The sequence below is a fragment of the Empidonax traillii genome, unplaced genomic scaffold, assembly GCF_003031625.1.
Source record: "Empidonax traillii isolate 1590-97213 ecotype Southwest subspecies unplaced genomic scaffold, ASM303162v1 scaffold15:size5535645, whole genome shotgun sequence".
Classification (NCBI taxonomy): Eukaryota; Metazoa; Chordata; class Aves; order Passeriformes; family Tyrannidae; genus Empidonax; species Empidonax traillii.
Genome location: NW_020955208.1, coordinates 1,258,442 through 1,274,751, shown reverse-complemented (window position 1 = coordinate 1,274,751; position 16,310 = coordinate 1,258,442). Strand labels below are relative to the sequence as shown.

Below are 16,310 nucleotides of genomic sequence, written 5' to 3'. Positions count from 1 at the left end.
AACAATCCTCAGTTGATACAACAGGGAGCAGAGCCGTCTGAGGGATGAAGAGAAAGAGATGACAATGTAAACAAAGGTACTGGGTAAAAAAAATACCTGTTTCATGAGTGTTGTGGACAATTTTCTAACCACAGATTCATCACAGGACAGTGAGTCAAACCATCTAGAACCAATAAGGCATGTGCGGGAGTCACTCATCAGAGACACAACGTGGACCTCAGCTGTGTCCTCCTTAACATTCATCCCTGCAGTGATCCTAACAGGAAAAGCTCGGCAATGACTCACCTGGTGGTTTCCAGTCACTGCCTTTTAATATGTTGACCAGTGTGATCTCAGTGTTACCTTGTGCTTGCATTATTTGTTTTTTCTATAGACCTGTCAGCTCTTCGTTTTGATTACAAGGTGTTCAACAGAACAATAAAAAAACCCCAACACAGAATGCTAACACACAATTGGGCTCAGAGGTTGGCAGTTCTGACTGAAAGTACTGCCAGTCCTACCCTCCCCTGTTTGTCTCTCTCATCGGGACACACCACCCTCTGCCTCCCAGCAACACAAACCTTGTACAGCTGTGTTTTGAACTGAACGGGGCAATTAATTTGGCCAGAGAATCTGGGGACAGAGGGGAGTGCAGGAATTCTTTTGGCTGGATCGGCTTCCCCAGCGGGTTGGGTGCAACAACACCCTGTGGGTTGTGCCAGGGCAGTGGAGGGAAAGGGGCAGAAAAAGGGGCTGTGGGATGTGGCCATCCTGAATCCAGTATTGGCACCAGGTACTTTAAAACACTGCATCACAATTCTACACGTGGCATCATCTCTATAGAAATAATTAATATCCATAATAAAAGTTTAAATTAAAAAAAAATTGTATTTATAATCCCCAAAGAAGAAATTCATCATTTGGAAGTGATTGCAGAGAATTCATTCAAATATTGATAGTCTGAATAAGAAACAAAATTGCAGTTGGTTATTTCTGGAGTACAGGTAAAACAGGACCCAGATTTTCTCTGTGGCTTGCGAGAGCCCCCATCACACAACACGGAGAGCAGCTACTCGAACCAAAGCCTCTGCTTTGTAGAAAAACTAACAGTAATTGTTAGTGGTTCAAGGAACCTCCCAGTAACAGACCAGCAGATTGTGAAAGGCAAATGAAAGACTAGGGCAAAGGAAGAGAGTTCTGTTATGCTTTCAAGAGGTGCTGTCAACTCAGCAATAAGCTGAAATAAGCAGGTTTTTGTCCCCTTTAATTTTGAAAAAGCTAACGTGAGGCTTAAAATGACACTTTTACAATTCTAATTTTGTTGTTTGGGTTGTGATTTCTTTTTAAACCTACTACTCATAAAACTGCCTGCTTTTTTTTCCCCCCACTGACTCATTCTCTTGGTTGTATAAAATTACTGGTGCTTTTGTCATTCCTGTGCCCTGGTGGAGAACTAGCTCAGCAACATTTGTGTACTCAAATAAAGCAAGTAAGACTAACTATGTTCCATGAAGTATTCCTTACACCGAGAAAATAAAAGGAGAAATCCCAGCCCCAACTGAAGTGAACAGAAAAAAAAAAAAAAAATCACACCTCAAATTCAGTAGCATTAAGATTTTACCTCAGCTGTTTTTTTCTGGAGTCAGGAGTGCCAGACTGAATCCATCTGGAGTGTTCTCCCTCGGCATTCAGCTTGACTTGTGACACGACACATTCAACCGGGACTTGTGAAGATGAGCTCTTAGTTCTGAAGTCTAAAATACTGAAAGCCAAGGTTATATTCTTAACTGATCACCAAATCACATGCCCTTGTTGCAACTCTAAAAGCAGTTCTGCAAAGGAGCTTGGCTAAATTAGATAGCAACCTATGCTGCTAATTACATTTCTTGTTACAGTTAACAAGAGAAACACTTCCAAGCTCTGAGCACGCAGGCTCACGCTGAGACACGAGGAACAAACAGATTAATTTCATTAGCACACATTGCCGTCTCTAATAAAGCTGTAACAGGCCAAATGCTCTCATTTACACTCCTGAAACCCAGTCCCCCTCCAGTCACACTGTTACGCTTTCAGGATGCCAAGAAGGGAAATGGATCTGGCAATTGTCACTGGTTGGAAGCGCAAACAATTTTTCCCTTAACCGCATCGGCTTTTCAGATTCACCCAGAACACAAAACCCTGAAAGCTTCCTGCAGTCATTAAAGAGATGTGACTCACAAAAGAGGAATCGCTCTGTTGAGTTAGGGGATGTCAGTTGACACAGTTACTCAACTGATTGCCAGAAGCTGGGAATTTAGCTACTATCCTTATTCTCCAAACATTTCTCCCTTTTTTTCTGCTAATGGCTCGTGCTAGAAGGAAGTTGCTCAGGTAGGTGGCTCTTGAGACCCAGCATAGCAGTGTTTGTGGTTTTGGAAGAGATGCACACTTTTACTACCATCACTGGCCAGTGTCAATTAGATCAGCAGACAATAATTTATTGTTGTGGTGGCTGAATTGCCATCTGTGGTGATACCTTAACATCAGGGATGCTTTAGCTCTTGAAAAGATGAATAGAATTTACAGGGTACTGGTTAAAGATGAAATTAAATGGCAATAGGAGTCTTAAAAGCACAGGAATATCACTGAGTGCTTGGAAAAAAGTTCAGTTTTAACAAATAAAGAGAAAGGACCCGTTCAAGTATAAGAAGGGATAAGAAACTTCCTTGAACAAATTTCCCAGTATAGGATATCACACCAAATAACTAGAAAATAATACTTTAGGAATAAAGAATCGGGATTCCCTTCTCAGGACATGAGGATGTGCAGCTGAGATCGCTAAAAGCTCCTTAGCCTGAGCCTCCTTACATGCATCGCTCATCAGAGCCAAGTCTGGGAAATCGCAAACATATGACAGTTTTCCTTCCTGCTGCTCGAAACTCTGCCTAATCTCCCAGCAAGTGGTCCCATTTGGCTCCTACTCAAAGGCTGAAAGCGATCCCAGTTTCCTATAGCTCAGTATCACTCGTCTGCCAATTCAGCGAGCAGAGGCACTGCAAGAACCCCCCCTGGCACGGTTACACCCCACCCGTGTCCACGGGTTTTCCTCAGACTGGGGCAGTGCTGCCCAGAGCATGGACTGCTTCTGTGCTTCTCACCAGCCTGGCCAGCCCCTCCACCCTGCCCAGTGTGGAATGTTCACGTTATATGGTGGATTTTATTTGGTTTGAATACACAGACCCAAGTGCTGAGCATGACAAAGCGGCGAGGAACTCATGAAGTGCAGCCAACACTGGATCGAGCCCCATGAGGTGAAGGAGTGGGTAATAAGCTGTTAGATTTACTTCAGTTTTGCCCTTAGTTACTTTATGCCTTTTTGGACTTGCCTTAATTAAATTCATTCTTTAAACTTGTCCTAATTAAATTCATTCTGGAACATAAATATCGCTCAGTTTCCACTGATCTGGAAAAAGCTTTTTTAGGCCAACAAGACGTTGTCCTTGAGGCATTTCCTAGAACTAGGATAGAAATCTGTGCTTATAGCTTATAAAGGTTGTTTTATTATCATGCTCAGCGGTTTTGCTCAATGAGAATCCTACCACACTTCCATTGTGCCAATGTTTGTATTTTCAAGAAGAAAAGGTTAGTAAATAATGGCCCCAGAGTAATATCTGACAAACCAGTGCTCTATTCAAAACACAAAACCAACAGATGCTGCTTTCCTCATGCATCTAAATAATCACAAGGTGCTCAGTCATGCTGCTCTTTACAGCACTCAACAAGACAGTCTGTGAAAGTGCAACTGTTTGTCATCACAGCATCTACCTTAGACCGTGATTTATGCTTAGATGCAAATCCTCTTCACAGAAAGCAAATCTCCCAGTGAGATCCCATCAAGAACCACAACAAGCCATACAATTGCAGTGCTTGTGACAGTGGCTGGAAGGTACATAACGAGGCAGGTAGAGCAAGCAGAGTAAGTGGGAGCAGGTTATGAAGGGATGTTGTGAAGAAAGAGTAAAGACCTGGGAACCAGGAGACCTGGACTATCTTCCAGGGGATGCAGTAAAATTCCTGTGTAACGAGGCAAGGCATCACACTTATAGGAAAAGTTGAGCCAGTCAGGCTGAAATAAGAAGCATTTAATGTCTTGAGTTCAGTGACAAGAGCCCCATGAAACTGTTGTGGAAATTAATCTAATAATTAATAATACAGGGAATCATTGACAAATCAGGCAGGGGGGGTTAGCGGCATTTGGATTGTAGGAGAGCTGTTGTTTTTCTAATTCTAACTCACATTTGTACTTTCCTCTTTGTCATGTCGACGTTTGCAAGCAATAAAAGGGCATTATGTGCTGGTCATTGCATCTGCTCTTGAGATAAATCTGTGTTAGCATTCCAAAGGGTCAAGGAACTCTTCCAGGGCAAACAAATTCTGGAGCACTGATGCCAGATGGTGTGTGTATATAAAGGGGAAAATGAGAAAAGCAATTTACTGTGTTCCTGTTCCAGGGAGAAGTATCAGCTGGGAAGACAATAGAAGAGGTGAGAAACTACTGAGAGACTGAAGAGACAGTTTTCTTCTTCTTTGTGTTCTTTCTATCTGAAAAGTGTATGTACACAGAGGAATGGCAGTCCTTATTCAGGAAAAGTTATTCCAAAGAGTTAGCAGGAATATTTGACTAAAGAATGAAGGGTTAAATTAATAACGTGTATGAAGAATTTTGCACTGATTTATGTTACAGGTTCTAGATTTATCTGCATAGCTGGTTAATACATAGTCTGTCTTTAGAGAAATTTTTATTCATAAAGATCAAATGTTTTTATCTTGCATTTTTGGCCAAACTCTACAAAAGAGGTAGAAAATAATGGATCAGATTCTTAAATATACATTAGCATATCTTCAACAAAGGCAAATACTCAATGTAGTTTATCCAGCTCAGGTGCTGACCACTACTAGCTCACCTGCAGCTGTATTTAATGTGTGATTTCCAAGTGTGCAAAACAACTCTGCAAATTTTAGAACTAATCAATATTTTTGTCAAATCTAGTGAAGCAGAGAAAGGTCTCTTGGAAGGGTTCAAAGATAATTCAGGTCAGTGTAAGAAATTTAAAATTATTTTCTTAAACAAATTGATAACAAGTCTTCATAAATAGCCTGAACTCTGGATGGCCTTTACCACTTGCCACCAAACCTCAGAATTAGGTAGCAAAAGTGTAAATGTTCAGTTATAAGCAAAGAGGGAGAATGTGTGTTTTAATGTGTGTCTTAATATTTCTGTGTGCATCTTTGCTGAAGAAATTTAACTTTATACATGTAGTTTTTTTTAAGGCAATCTTTCCTCTTAATCTTATGGCTTCTCTTAGGAAAAAAAAGAATATAAACAAAGACTTCTCTCCATACAGGAAAAAGAAGTGGACAATGCTCAGGTTTGCTGTCACCCTCTTTGCTGTCATAACATCATCCACCTGCCAACAATACGGATGTCTGGAAGGGGACACCCAAAAACCAAAGCCAAGTCCTGAGCCAAATATGCAGGAGTGCACCCTGTACTCCAAATGTAAGAGAGGTTTCATTTTTGCCAAATGCAGTCGAGAAGTAGAGCTTTGCACACACTGATTGTTTTGGCAGTCCCCCTAATTTCTCAAAAACATATAAGATTCAGAATGTATTGTATTTGAAAAGCTTCCTCCACTGGCATTTTGCTGCATGCAAACCAAGAGTAAGATTCTGGGTCTTAACCAAGTCAACTGCAAAACTGCGTTGACTTCATTTATTGTCCTCTAAAAACCTGATGCAGTTTGCCTTTCTTGTAACTCCATCTGCTTAAAACAGTTTAGAGCAAAGATGAATCTGGTTTATTGTGAATAAGTATAAAAATTAATTGTAGCAGACACGAAATGGGAAAGGTTGAAGTCAAAATTCTGTTGGGAGCAAAGTACAGTACTTATTACATTTCTTCAACTATTTTTTTTAATGTTTGATAGTTTTCAAAGTGAGTATCCCTTGGGATATAACGTCTGGCAGAACACTGGTAAAATTCTTGGGCCTCTTTAGGCACATCTTGACAAAGCACTGTTGGTAACAGTCCACCTCACTTAGCACACAGCTATTTCCAAACCCAAAAACATTAGAGCTTGAGCACATCTCCTAGTTAGTGCTAAGTTTTTACCATATTATGGTCCAAACCAGATTAATCTTACATTTTGAGTCTTCAGAATGCATTATTTAAAAAAAAAAAAAAAAGAAATTAATTTAAAAAATGCTTATTTCAAGCTCTTTGTTTTATTCCCACCAGCTTCCTGTTGCTATGCAGACTTCACAGAGCAGTTGGCTCATTCCCCGGTGATTAAAGTCAGCAACAGCTACTGGAACAGATGTGGGCAGCTCAGCAAAGCGTAAGTCAGCTTTGAAGTTGTCTCTGTGTCCTGTTTCCGTGGGTCTGTGCTGGGGCAGCCACACAGCTGCTGCTGGGTACCAGCTTGCCCCGGAGATTGTGCCACCCAGCCTAGTTCCCATCACCCCGTGTCTACACCTGACCAAAATCTGACTCTTCTTCTCCTCCTCTCACTAAAGCCCATGAATCCTGAAATACATACTCCTTATGCCGTTTTATCATGAGAAAGTTATGGTTTTTTCAAGTTTGCTTTCAGCATAGAATGAGATTTGGTAGTTGTAAACCCGGTAGGTAACAATCACACCACACTTCTGTAGGTCTCCAGTACAACCATCACCCACCAGTGAGGGTGATCCCTAATGAACAGAGACCAGGCACATCAAGTAGATTTTTAAATCTCAGGGGAAAAAAAAAAAATCCACAAGAGTCCAGAAATGAAACTTCTGAATATTTAGAACACAAATTCTTGTAGCCCAGTGCGTTTTGTAACCGTGCAGAATGACTCCATAATTAAGACTTTTAGTACCCCGTTAGATGTTAAAGCTGTGAAGCATGGCAAGTTATAGAAATAAAAGGATGAAAGTACAAAACAATTAGGCAAAACCAGATGTGCAAAAGTAACAGCTCTTGCCTGCCACTCCCAGGAGAGCAGCACAGTGTGTGATTTTAAGTAACTTCAGCTGGGCTGTGGGAAAATCTTAAGATTAGTGAAACCAGGAGGCTACAGAGTAGACAATGTTTTGTACCATAGCTTCAGACTACATTTTATTATTGCCTGGAATCGCTCTTGCCAGGAAAACCCAAGGCCTCAGAAGTTTACAGAAAGCTCACACAAATAGGGCTGAAATATGCCTGGAAACATTTGTGCACTCTGGAGCTGGCTGTGCTGATTGCACGGTCAGAGCCTGTGCACGATGCCAAAGGAATGAGCTTGGAACTTAAACACTAACAGGGCCAGAGGATGCTTTTTCTGTGTTTTTCTCCTAATTTGTAGGGTTGCATCCACATCAAAGCAGGCCTAGAAAACTGAGGCTATGGCCTTGACGCTCAGAAATGGGCTTATTTGTGGCGTTTCTCATCCACCACAGCTGTGAAGATTTCACAAAGAAAATTGAGTGCTTTTACCGGTGTTCTCCACATGCTGCTCGCTGGATACATCCCAATGACACCGCTGCTATTCAGGCTGTCCCACTGTGTCAAAGCTTTTGTGATGACTGGTAGGTTCAGCTCTTCAATCAAAGTGTTTTTATTCACGATTCAATGGGGTTGCACCACCTTTTCTCTTGTTCTGTTTCTTCATTTCTCGCTTGCCACCTCTACTTTTTCCTCCGCTAAGCTCCTACCCCTAAAATAACAATGACACAGGCTGTGACTGCAGGATGGAGACACCAAACTGAGTTTAGTGACTCAGGGGCAGCACTGCCCTGCTCCCAGTGAGGATGCAGTGCAGTGGCATCATGACAGAGGAGCTCCCACCACGCTGACAGGCACTAACAGCAGCCTGCCCACCCTCTGAAAAGCCCATGTCTGTGATTTAGTGTTCATGCAGTTAGTATTTTCAATCTAAATGCTTGATCTCTATATGATACATTTCTTTTGTATTCATAAAATGTCCCACAGAATCAGCAAAGAAGCCACTTCCCGTGGGATTTCGTGTAACGATCAATTTACATAACAAATTATCTTCATTCCTTAATATTTTGCCTTTGACTTTATCTCTTCCATTCCATTATCACACTCTCTAAAATCTCTTCTGAAAGCCTGAGAAAGAAAATTGCAGCCAAGTAGTGCTAAAATTATTAATGGCAATGGGCAGCATAACAGCATTTAATTTTGTTCCAAAATACAGCGTCAGGGAATTATATTATTTTTTGAGTGCAAGGTACATGGTGGGACAACCCTTAGTCTTGGGGTAGGAGCATTATATCCGTGTAGGGTTCTGAGGTGTTCCCAGTGATACATGTGCAGCATATACCCCTCTCTCCCTGAAATGCTGGATCTCAAATAACATCATCCTGTGACATCTAAACCTCAGTCAGCACCATATGAATGTTGTGCCCAGTCACCAGAGTAACTCATCTGGATGGGTAAATTGTTGTGAAGCGTAGTGCATACACACGGGCTCTGTTCACACTATGGCATTATGACTGCTAGCTTCCCGTGAAAGTGATGGTCTGTGAAAGGCTGAATCCCTCAAGTTGCTCTGAAAATCGTGGGAAACTGTTATGATAATACTTCTAAAAATGTTATAAAAGGGCTTTTCTTAAGAGTAGAGAAAATGCAGAGCACAGGGTAGTGCGTGGTGGGGTTCTCTCACACTGCTCTCTGCCAGGCCTTCCCTGGTGCTTACACGAATATAATTGACATGTGGATCCATTTCCATTCTCATATTCCTTCCAAGGGCAAGGTCATGCATGCAGTACAGGATTTTGTTAGGATTTACCTTTAAATATGTCTCCATTCCTTTGTGCCAGAGAAGGGAGTGAAGCCTGGCTTGTATTTGTAATGGAAGATAGTGACAAGGGCTGATGTATTTCTGAGCTTCCCTAGGGTTTTCTCCAGTGATGAATTTTATCTCTGTGTCAGGAAACTCCAGGTGCCTCAGGAACAGATTTGTCATGTGCAGACTTCTTTCCTAAGTTTTTGGTTATCTTTTAAGCTGAATCCACGTTATTGACCTCCTTGAAGATAAAGGCTGAGGCCTTGAATTCCCCTCAGTGTTCACAATCTTAGAGCTGAGAAACAAATATTACTAAATTTTGTATTTGGATGTTAAAGCACTGGAGTTGCCAGTGAGCTTTAGAATAGATCTAACAGCAAAATTATAAAATACCAATACCTAAACCAAATGTATCCCAAAACAAGCAGCATAGAAAGTCATCACCAAACTGCTATATCAAGTGAAGGGGTAAAGATGAAAGAAAATGTGTGCTGTAAGTTTAGTTTGCACCTATGAATTGGTTTAAGACAGCTCTAGCATATATGAGATTTATACCAAAGTGTATATTGTGGGTCATTATTACATCACAAAATCCTCAGTGTCCCCTGGGCATCGCCAGAACCTGCAGGTAACCAGGACTTTTAACTCCCATCACCCAGAAGTGTGGTGGGGGTGATTGAGAGCTGCTGCACAGGGAGAATTGACCCTTTTGCAGTACAAGTCTCCTGGCAGAGAGCAGGCAGTGCTCTGAACAAATACTGAACAATGATCTATTGCCCCTGCTGGCGTCACAGATGCCTGGCCTGAATCAAAAATGTAATGACGACCCATTACCCTGAACACCGCTCTGTGTGGCTGCCTAATGCCAGTGTCAAACCCATTCCTTCACCCTGCCCGAGGCCTGAGGCTAGAAAAGAGCCTGGACAGAATTCCCAGTCTTTCTGGTGATTTAAAGTAACATTTTTTCGTGTTCTATTCACTGGAGTCCCTTTGGCATGCTGTAGCACTGCTGGTGATGTGACCTACTTTCTCTCCATACTGTGAGTGTGCCTGCTCATACTCTCTGTCTTTGTGGCCAGAAATGTGCAGAGGATTCTGAATGAGCAGTGACTTAATTTAAAAGAAATTCATCTGAGTAGCTCGGGGCCATCCTTTTCTTCCTATTGTCTTAGAATTTCTTGCTCCCACTAGTCCTAAAACTATTGCTTGTGAAAGAATCCAGTGTGGAAGTCACTTTTTCATTCACCTGTGAAAGGGCCTTGTGCCCCCTAAAAGAGAAACAGCTCATTAGAAAAAATACAGGGGGAAAATCTCCGAAATAACAATATCCTACCCACTGTGCATAAGGAACTAGTATGTTCATAAGTATTTATGTTTCTCACAGGTTTAATTAATATTTGAAGAAACAACTTAGGGGTTTCTGGACAGCAGAAATCAGACTTTTCCCAAGTCATGATTTTCCGCAAACTTGGCTTCATAATTACTTCTACTGGGATAAAGAAAAACTCATAACAATAGTTATGCCTTGCCACCTGCTCATAGAACAAACTACAGAGTCAGGCAATAATCGTAATTAGGAAATGTTTCATCTCACAATTTAATAAATAATGGTGAATAAAAATATAAACACTTTAATAAGCATATTTTATTCAAGTTCCCGAGGGAACCAGATGCACAGCACGAACATTAATTTATCAAACTGCAGCCTCTATTTCCAGCAGAGCCTCTCCCTCTGACAGCAGATTAATGGATGAACACATTTGAGACTATGGGTCTCCTGTCCCAGACCTGTTCAGGCCCTGGTTACCCTCCATCTGTTCTTTCTCCCTCAAAAAGCCCAGAAAACCAATGTGAAGGTTGTGCAGATGTGCATGTTCTGACCTTCCTGCATTTGCAAACGTACTGCAACGTCCTGTTCTTTCAGTTCTATGACCACATGACAACCCCACTTAAAAATGGAAGGCTGCAGCCCTCGTGATACCAAAACGGTTTTGGAAGCACGGCCCTGAAAATTAAAAACTCCAAACAGAAAATATATCCAAAGGCATTAATTACAAATATCACGCTGAACGATGCTAACTTTTTGGAAGCTGTGCCTTAAGGTTTTGGCACTCTCAGTTGCTGGGTGTGAATAGTTTGCCTAAAGCCAGTGAGACTAAACGTAAGGAGATGTTAACTGATTTGCAGAAAAGGATTCTTAAGAAAGGCAAGAGCTGAAAAATAGAACATAAAAAAGAGTGGAAGGAAGAAAATTATGTAGGATAATGGTAAGTCATGAGATCTCTCACCACTTAGACCAGCCAGTTGCTTACTCTGCTCATTCCAGGTCATTTATACCTTTTTTTCTACATTACCACTTACAAGTAAAAAATAACTTTAAATGTAAGGTTTCCATCATTTCAAGTTTAACTGCTTTGAAAGCATCATTTTGAGGCTGATGGCCTATTAGTTTATATGATTTTGTTGTTTGTGGATTTTCCTTATTTCAGTGCACATTCCTCACTGCAACTCCTCTGCCCAGGAAGCATCAGTTTTATTTATATATCACTGTGTCTTCCCCCCTGATCTCCATGCAGGTATGAAGCCTGCAAGGATGACTCCACATGTGTTCGTAACTGGCTGACGGACTGGGAATGGGATGGAAGTGGAGAAAACCACTGTAAGAATAAATGTATTCCATACAGTGAGGTAAGAAATCAGATCAGCTGAGGCAGAAAATAGGACATTAGGAGTTCTTTTCTTTTTTTTTTTTCCCCTGAATATATGGGAGTAAAATGCCATCAGTGAATTATTTTTACTTCAGCAGTTCCAAGCCATACCTACATCAGGTTTTTTAAATATAGACATTTTCAAAGATTTACATTTATGTACATCACTTACTCTGTGTACATTTAATTAATCACTATTCGTTCCACTTGTGAAACGAAAGTTCAAGCAGCACTGATATTTTAACCACAGTGGGATTTAGAAAGTAAAAGGTAATGAGAGTTGCTCGTACAATGGAGACACTGAGATGCATTTCAGAAGGTTCCTTACACAATCCAGGGCTCTACACTCCTCTATTTCTTTAAATTGGGATATAAATTCCCAGAGCACTGAGGAATTTTTAAACTTTTCTTGCCTGTTAGGCATCTTTGCCCTTTTCTCTATTTTACCTTGTTATGTTCAAGTCGTTCTCCATCCTCCACATCCCCGTGTCCTGACATTCTTCCAATTGCCTCCCTTTCGATCTCCACAGACCTCTTGTGTCTCTCACGTGTGTTCACCATTGCGTTTGCCAACTGTAGGCAGAGCTAACCCTGCTCTTTATAACTCTGCTGGTTAAAGAGCAGCACTAACAAGGTGTCTGAGAGCTCAGCCCATCTTTCTGAGGAGGTTTAATGGGTGGGATAACTAATTTTATGAGCAGAAGTGTATAAAAATGAGAACTGACAAGACTCACAGGAGCAAGGTTGCCTGGAACCTGATCTACAGACCTCTCAAGGCTCAGGATTTTTTTTGTGACTCGAGTAAATTTAGCTTCAGGGCGATATAATACAGCCCCAAACTGCTGCACTTAATTGAATATCCTTAACAGTTGAACTTTACTGAGCCCATGAAAAACTGTCCAAGTTGCAGAAGTAAACAAAATTTAAGTGAGGTGCTCAGGGACTGGTAGTACGGCTTGCAGATTCATTGTTTTGAACTCAATTCAAATGCACATACTTCCAAAAGTCAGCTCAGCAACTGATATAAGTGGAAGACACAGTCCAGTTGGTGCAGGATTGCTGTCAGCCTTGCAAAAGTGACACTAATCAGCAGGCTCAGGAAGGTGGCCAAAAACAAATGGGCTGTGGAAACTTACAGCTTCGGTTTCCCAGATGTGCTAAATCATCAGTAGTTCCAGATGATGTGAAAAACAAAATGATAATCTCCGTAAATAATCTCCAGTCTCTGTCCAAACTGTCCCTGGTTCAGAGATAGGAGTTTTTAACCTTGAGTTCCCCTGTATTTATTTCTTAAAGAAAATATACCATCTGCAGGGAAAAACAGGCAGCAAATCCTGAGGTCTTATCACTCGAAACCAGGCGCAGCCATTCCTAAACTAAATGGAACCACACCCTAAACTGCCCATGTTTTGCACCAAAAATAGGCTTGCTTGGTAAGGAGGAATAAAGATGAAGTTTCTTCAGAGAAATTTAAAAAAAAAAAATGCATTTCCCATATGACATTTACATGATATACAAACACTAGACTTGATTGGTGTGGACTCAGCTCAGGGAAAAGGAAGATACTGTTACCCAGAGGCACAGAGGGTTCTCCAACCTCAGAGCACTGTGGACAGATGCTAATTTTTTTTTTTTTTTAAACGCCCTCAGCTCCCACAGAGAAGCAACCAGCAGCCCTACATGTGATATGTGCTACTGGATCTAAGGGGTCTTTGGGACAACTGCTGAACAAGGAACAAAGGCTGAATATTAGGGATGCACAGTTGATCGTGGCCAGTTTTAGCCTGGCTAAAATGAGGCCCATTTTGTCACTGTTGTCCCAGCTGAGTGCTCCACAAGCAATGTTAATGCACAGACTAGAACATTTTCCAAGAAGCTAACAAGTCAAAGTCCTGTGCAGTAATTTAGGGACAAGTTGTGTAAATGGGCTGTGTGCACTGCTTGCTTGCTGGTTGTGTTCTGATCTTTAAGCAGAGTTAGGAGGAAGGTCAAAATAAAATTGCCAGTTTAGCAAGTAGAAGAGCACGAATACATGTCACAGAACATATGGGACACAAGAATAGGATGCAGCTATGTCTCTTGCATGCAGACCTAAGAAAACCCCCATGATAGGTTTAAATGCTTTCCTGAATGATTAGCTAAAAGCAGGTCGAAATCCAGGAACTGCACAGGAGCTGGAAGAAAATGTTTAGTGCTACATAAAATCACAGGAATGGTGGGAAAGGAAGAGCTGAGATCTGCCTGCCCTGAGAACATAAGGAGAGAAGTAGGTGGATTAACTTTTCCTTTTCTGACCCTGCATTGCTCCCAGTGCATGAGCCAACCTCCATACCCCTTCTCCAGCATCCACGGCACAAGCCCTGGCTAGGGATGGTATGAACTGAAAAGCTATTTTACAGACTACAGAGTCTTTGGGGCTATTTGGAATGGGCTCTCTGTTATTCATAAAGGATAGATTTCTAAGGCAAAAGTGATTATTACGCCTTCTTCTCATCTGCCTTCCTCACAGCATAGGTCAACATTGTTTTGCACATGGGGAGACAGAGAGATATAAGAAAAACTTGTTGTCAAAAATAACTGGAGCAGAAGAAGCTGCAGGACTACAGATACCCAATGCCACTTCTGCATAATAGACTTAAATCTGTAATCAATTTTTTGCACACAGAGCAGCTTCCATGCAGAAGTCTCCTAACCACAAAGACAAGGCATCTGCACAGATTCACAGTGTCAGATCTTTGCAGGAGCTGGTGATGGTGGTAAATCAGCACATTAACCAGGAATTACAGCATTCTGAGAAACACTGTGGGATTAAAGAATCAGTGTCATGGGCAAGGAATACTTGTGCTATTACAGATGAAACCCAGCTCCCATCAGAGAGATGCTGGTGATGTGGTCAAGGTGAATCAGTCAGTAACAGAGCCCAGTGCTTCTGCTTCACCTACTGTTCCAGTTATTAACACTCCTACTCCTGCCATCACTCCCACCCCCAACTTCATTCCTAGCTTTGCTTCTGGGAGTACCTAAAGCTTCCTTTCCAGGAACAGAAAAGACCGAACTTCAACCACAAACACGTGGGAGAAATACAGGCAAGACAAACTGTACCTGCTGCCTGCTTTGTGTCTGGACGCGATAACTCCTAAGCTGATACCTGTTAGGCAAACTCAGGCTGGGTGGGCAGAAGGTTATCACAGTGTTGTGTGGGTGTCAGGTCCTGTGACACTGGCCTTGCAAAACAACGCAGCATCAAAAACAGGACAGATTTACTTGGCCAGAGTACAAGGAGCTGCAATTGGAGATTTCTTGAGCCAGAAGGGCCACTGCACCACTGGACACAGTGCTTTGGAAGCCTGAAGAGAACTTACTTTCTTCAAGCAGCTGATAAGTTATGTCCCTTCCCTTTGTCTCTGAGGTCCTGCCTGGACATGAAGTGCATTGCAGGAGGCACAATGAGATCCCTCAGAGCTGTTATTCCACTGGGCTGTCTCTGGCCTGTAGATAAAAGGATTCCCATATTCAAAGCACTGTCTGGCACTTTCAGCACTACTCAGATTCCGAGGTGTGTCAGAGTGTCCTGACATGCCACAATTTGTCCAGCCTCTCACGCACAGCTTTGGTCTGTCAGCCCCGGAGAGCGGCTGGGCTGTCAGCCCCAGGCTGGAAACAAAGGATGGCTCTTGATCCCTGCACTTGGTGTAGCCACTTGCACTCTCACACTTTTTCCAGTTGTGGGACTGGATAACATTTGAAGATATTTCAGGAGAGATGAAACATGGCACACAGCAAGAATGCAGATAACTATTTTTATAAGCTAGTACCAATTTTTAAAAAGTGATAAATGTTTATCTGAGCTGATTTTAATTCAAATCTTTCAAAATGTAATGGGGGCATTTCTTCTTTGACACACAGATGTACACAAATGGGACTGACATGTGCCAGAATATGTGGGGGGAGTCATTTAAGGTGAGCAAATCCTCCTGCCTCTGCTTGCAAATGAACAAGAAGGACACGATTGCAATCAAGTATCTCCTCTCCGAGAGCTCAGAGGAAAGCTCCAGCAGCAGCAGCAGCAGCGAGGAGCGTTCCTGCCAAAAAAAACTCCTGAAGTTTGAGAAACCAGAGGAAGAGGAAGGTGAACAGACAAGATAAATGCTAGTGGATGTATGTCAGGACAAGAGAAATCATCCTGGGGGCTGGGCTCATGGCATCGTGCCAGCCTGCTTTATTCCTTGCTTCCTAGAACACAATAAATCAGTGGCTGGTTGTACTAATCTTTCTCTGATGTTTTTGCATCTGCATCACAAAGCTGCAGACAGGTTAGCACAAGTGTAATCCCGTGACTTGAACTGAACAGCTACAAGCCTGAAGGTAACATCTAGGGGTTGACTTTCAAAGAGAAGAGGCACAGGCAGCCCCTGCAGACTTAAGGTGGAACAGTGAGAACCAGAGACCTCTGGAAGGTCATGCCAGTAATGCACCAAATCTTCAACCCAAACCCTTTGTTAGCACAGGCACACAGCACTCCTGTCACGAGTTCCTCTGTGTGTGGCTCTGCTCAGGTAAAGAAGAAATCTGCAGGCAGAAGTAGGTCAGTGAGCCTGGCTACTCACCACTGAAAATGTATTTATTTTGTACCTCAAAAACATTCTCACAACACAGGGGATTGTGGGGTACCAGATAAAACCTTGGATCCAAATATTGTCAGTATAGAGCATCCACAGTCTGTTGCACAGGGCTTTTATCTTAAAATAACAGCAGTACAAAAGTCTCCAACAACATCAAGTTGAAGCATAATTTTAAGTGCAATTAA

General features: G+C 42.0%; 1 protein-coding gene across 1 annotated transcript; it reads left to right on the top strand.

The window, feature by feature from the left end:
* Positions 1 to 4,437: 4,437 nt before the first annotated feature.
* Positions 4,438 to 15,767, top strand: LOC114062211 (riboflavin-binding protein). Its single transcript, XM_027893394.1, has 6 exons — positions 4,438 to 4,502; positions 5,364 to 5,518; positions 6,257 to 6,356; positions 7,444 to 7,572; positions 11,372 to 11,483; positions 15,410 to 15,767. Exons 2-6 carry the CDS (start codon positions 5,380 to 5,382, stop codon positions 15,647 to 15,649), a joined length of 720 nt encoding a protein of 239 aa, XP_027749195.1. The 5' UTR covers positions 4,438 to 4,502; positions 5,364 to 5,379; the 3' UTR covers positions 15,650 to 15,767.
* Positions 15,768 to 16,310: the final 543 nt, after the last annotated feature.

Coding starts and splice junctions, on each gene's coding strand:
- LOC114062211 (XM_027893394.1), top strand. CDS start 5,380: ATGCTCAGGTTTGCTGTCACCCTCTTTGCTGTCATAACATCATCCACC. Junction 6,357..7,443: donor TGTGGGCAGCTCAGCAAAGC/GTAAGTCAGCTT, acceptor CATCCACCACAG/CTGTGAAGATTTCACAAAGA. Junction 7,573..11,371: donor CAAAGCTTTTGTGATGACTG/GTAGGTTCAGCT, acceptor ATCTCCATGCAG/GTATGAAGCCTGCAAGGATG.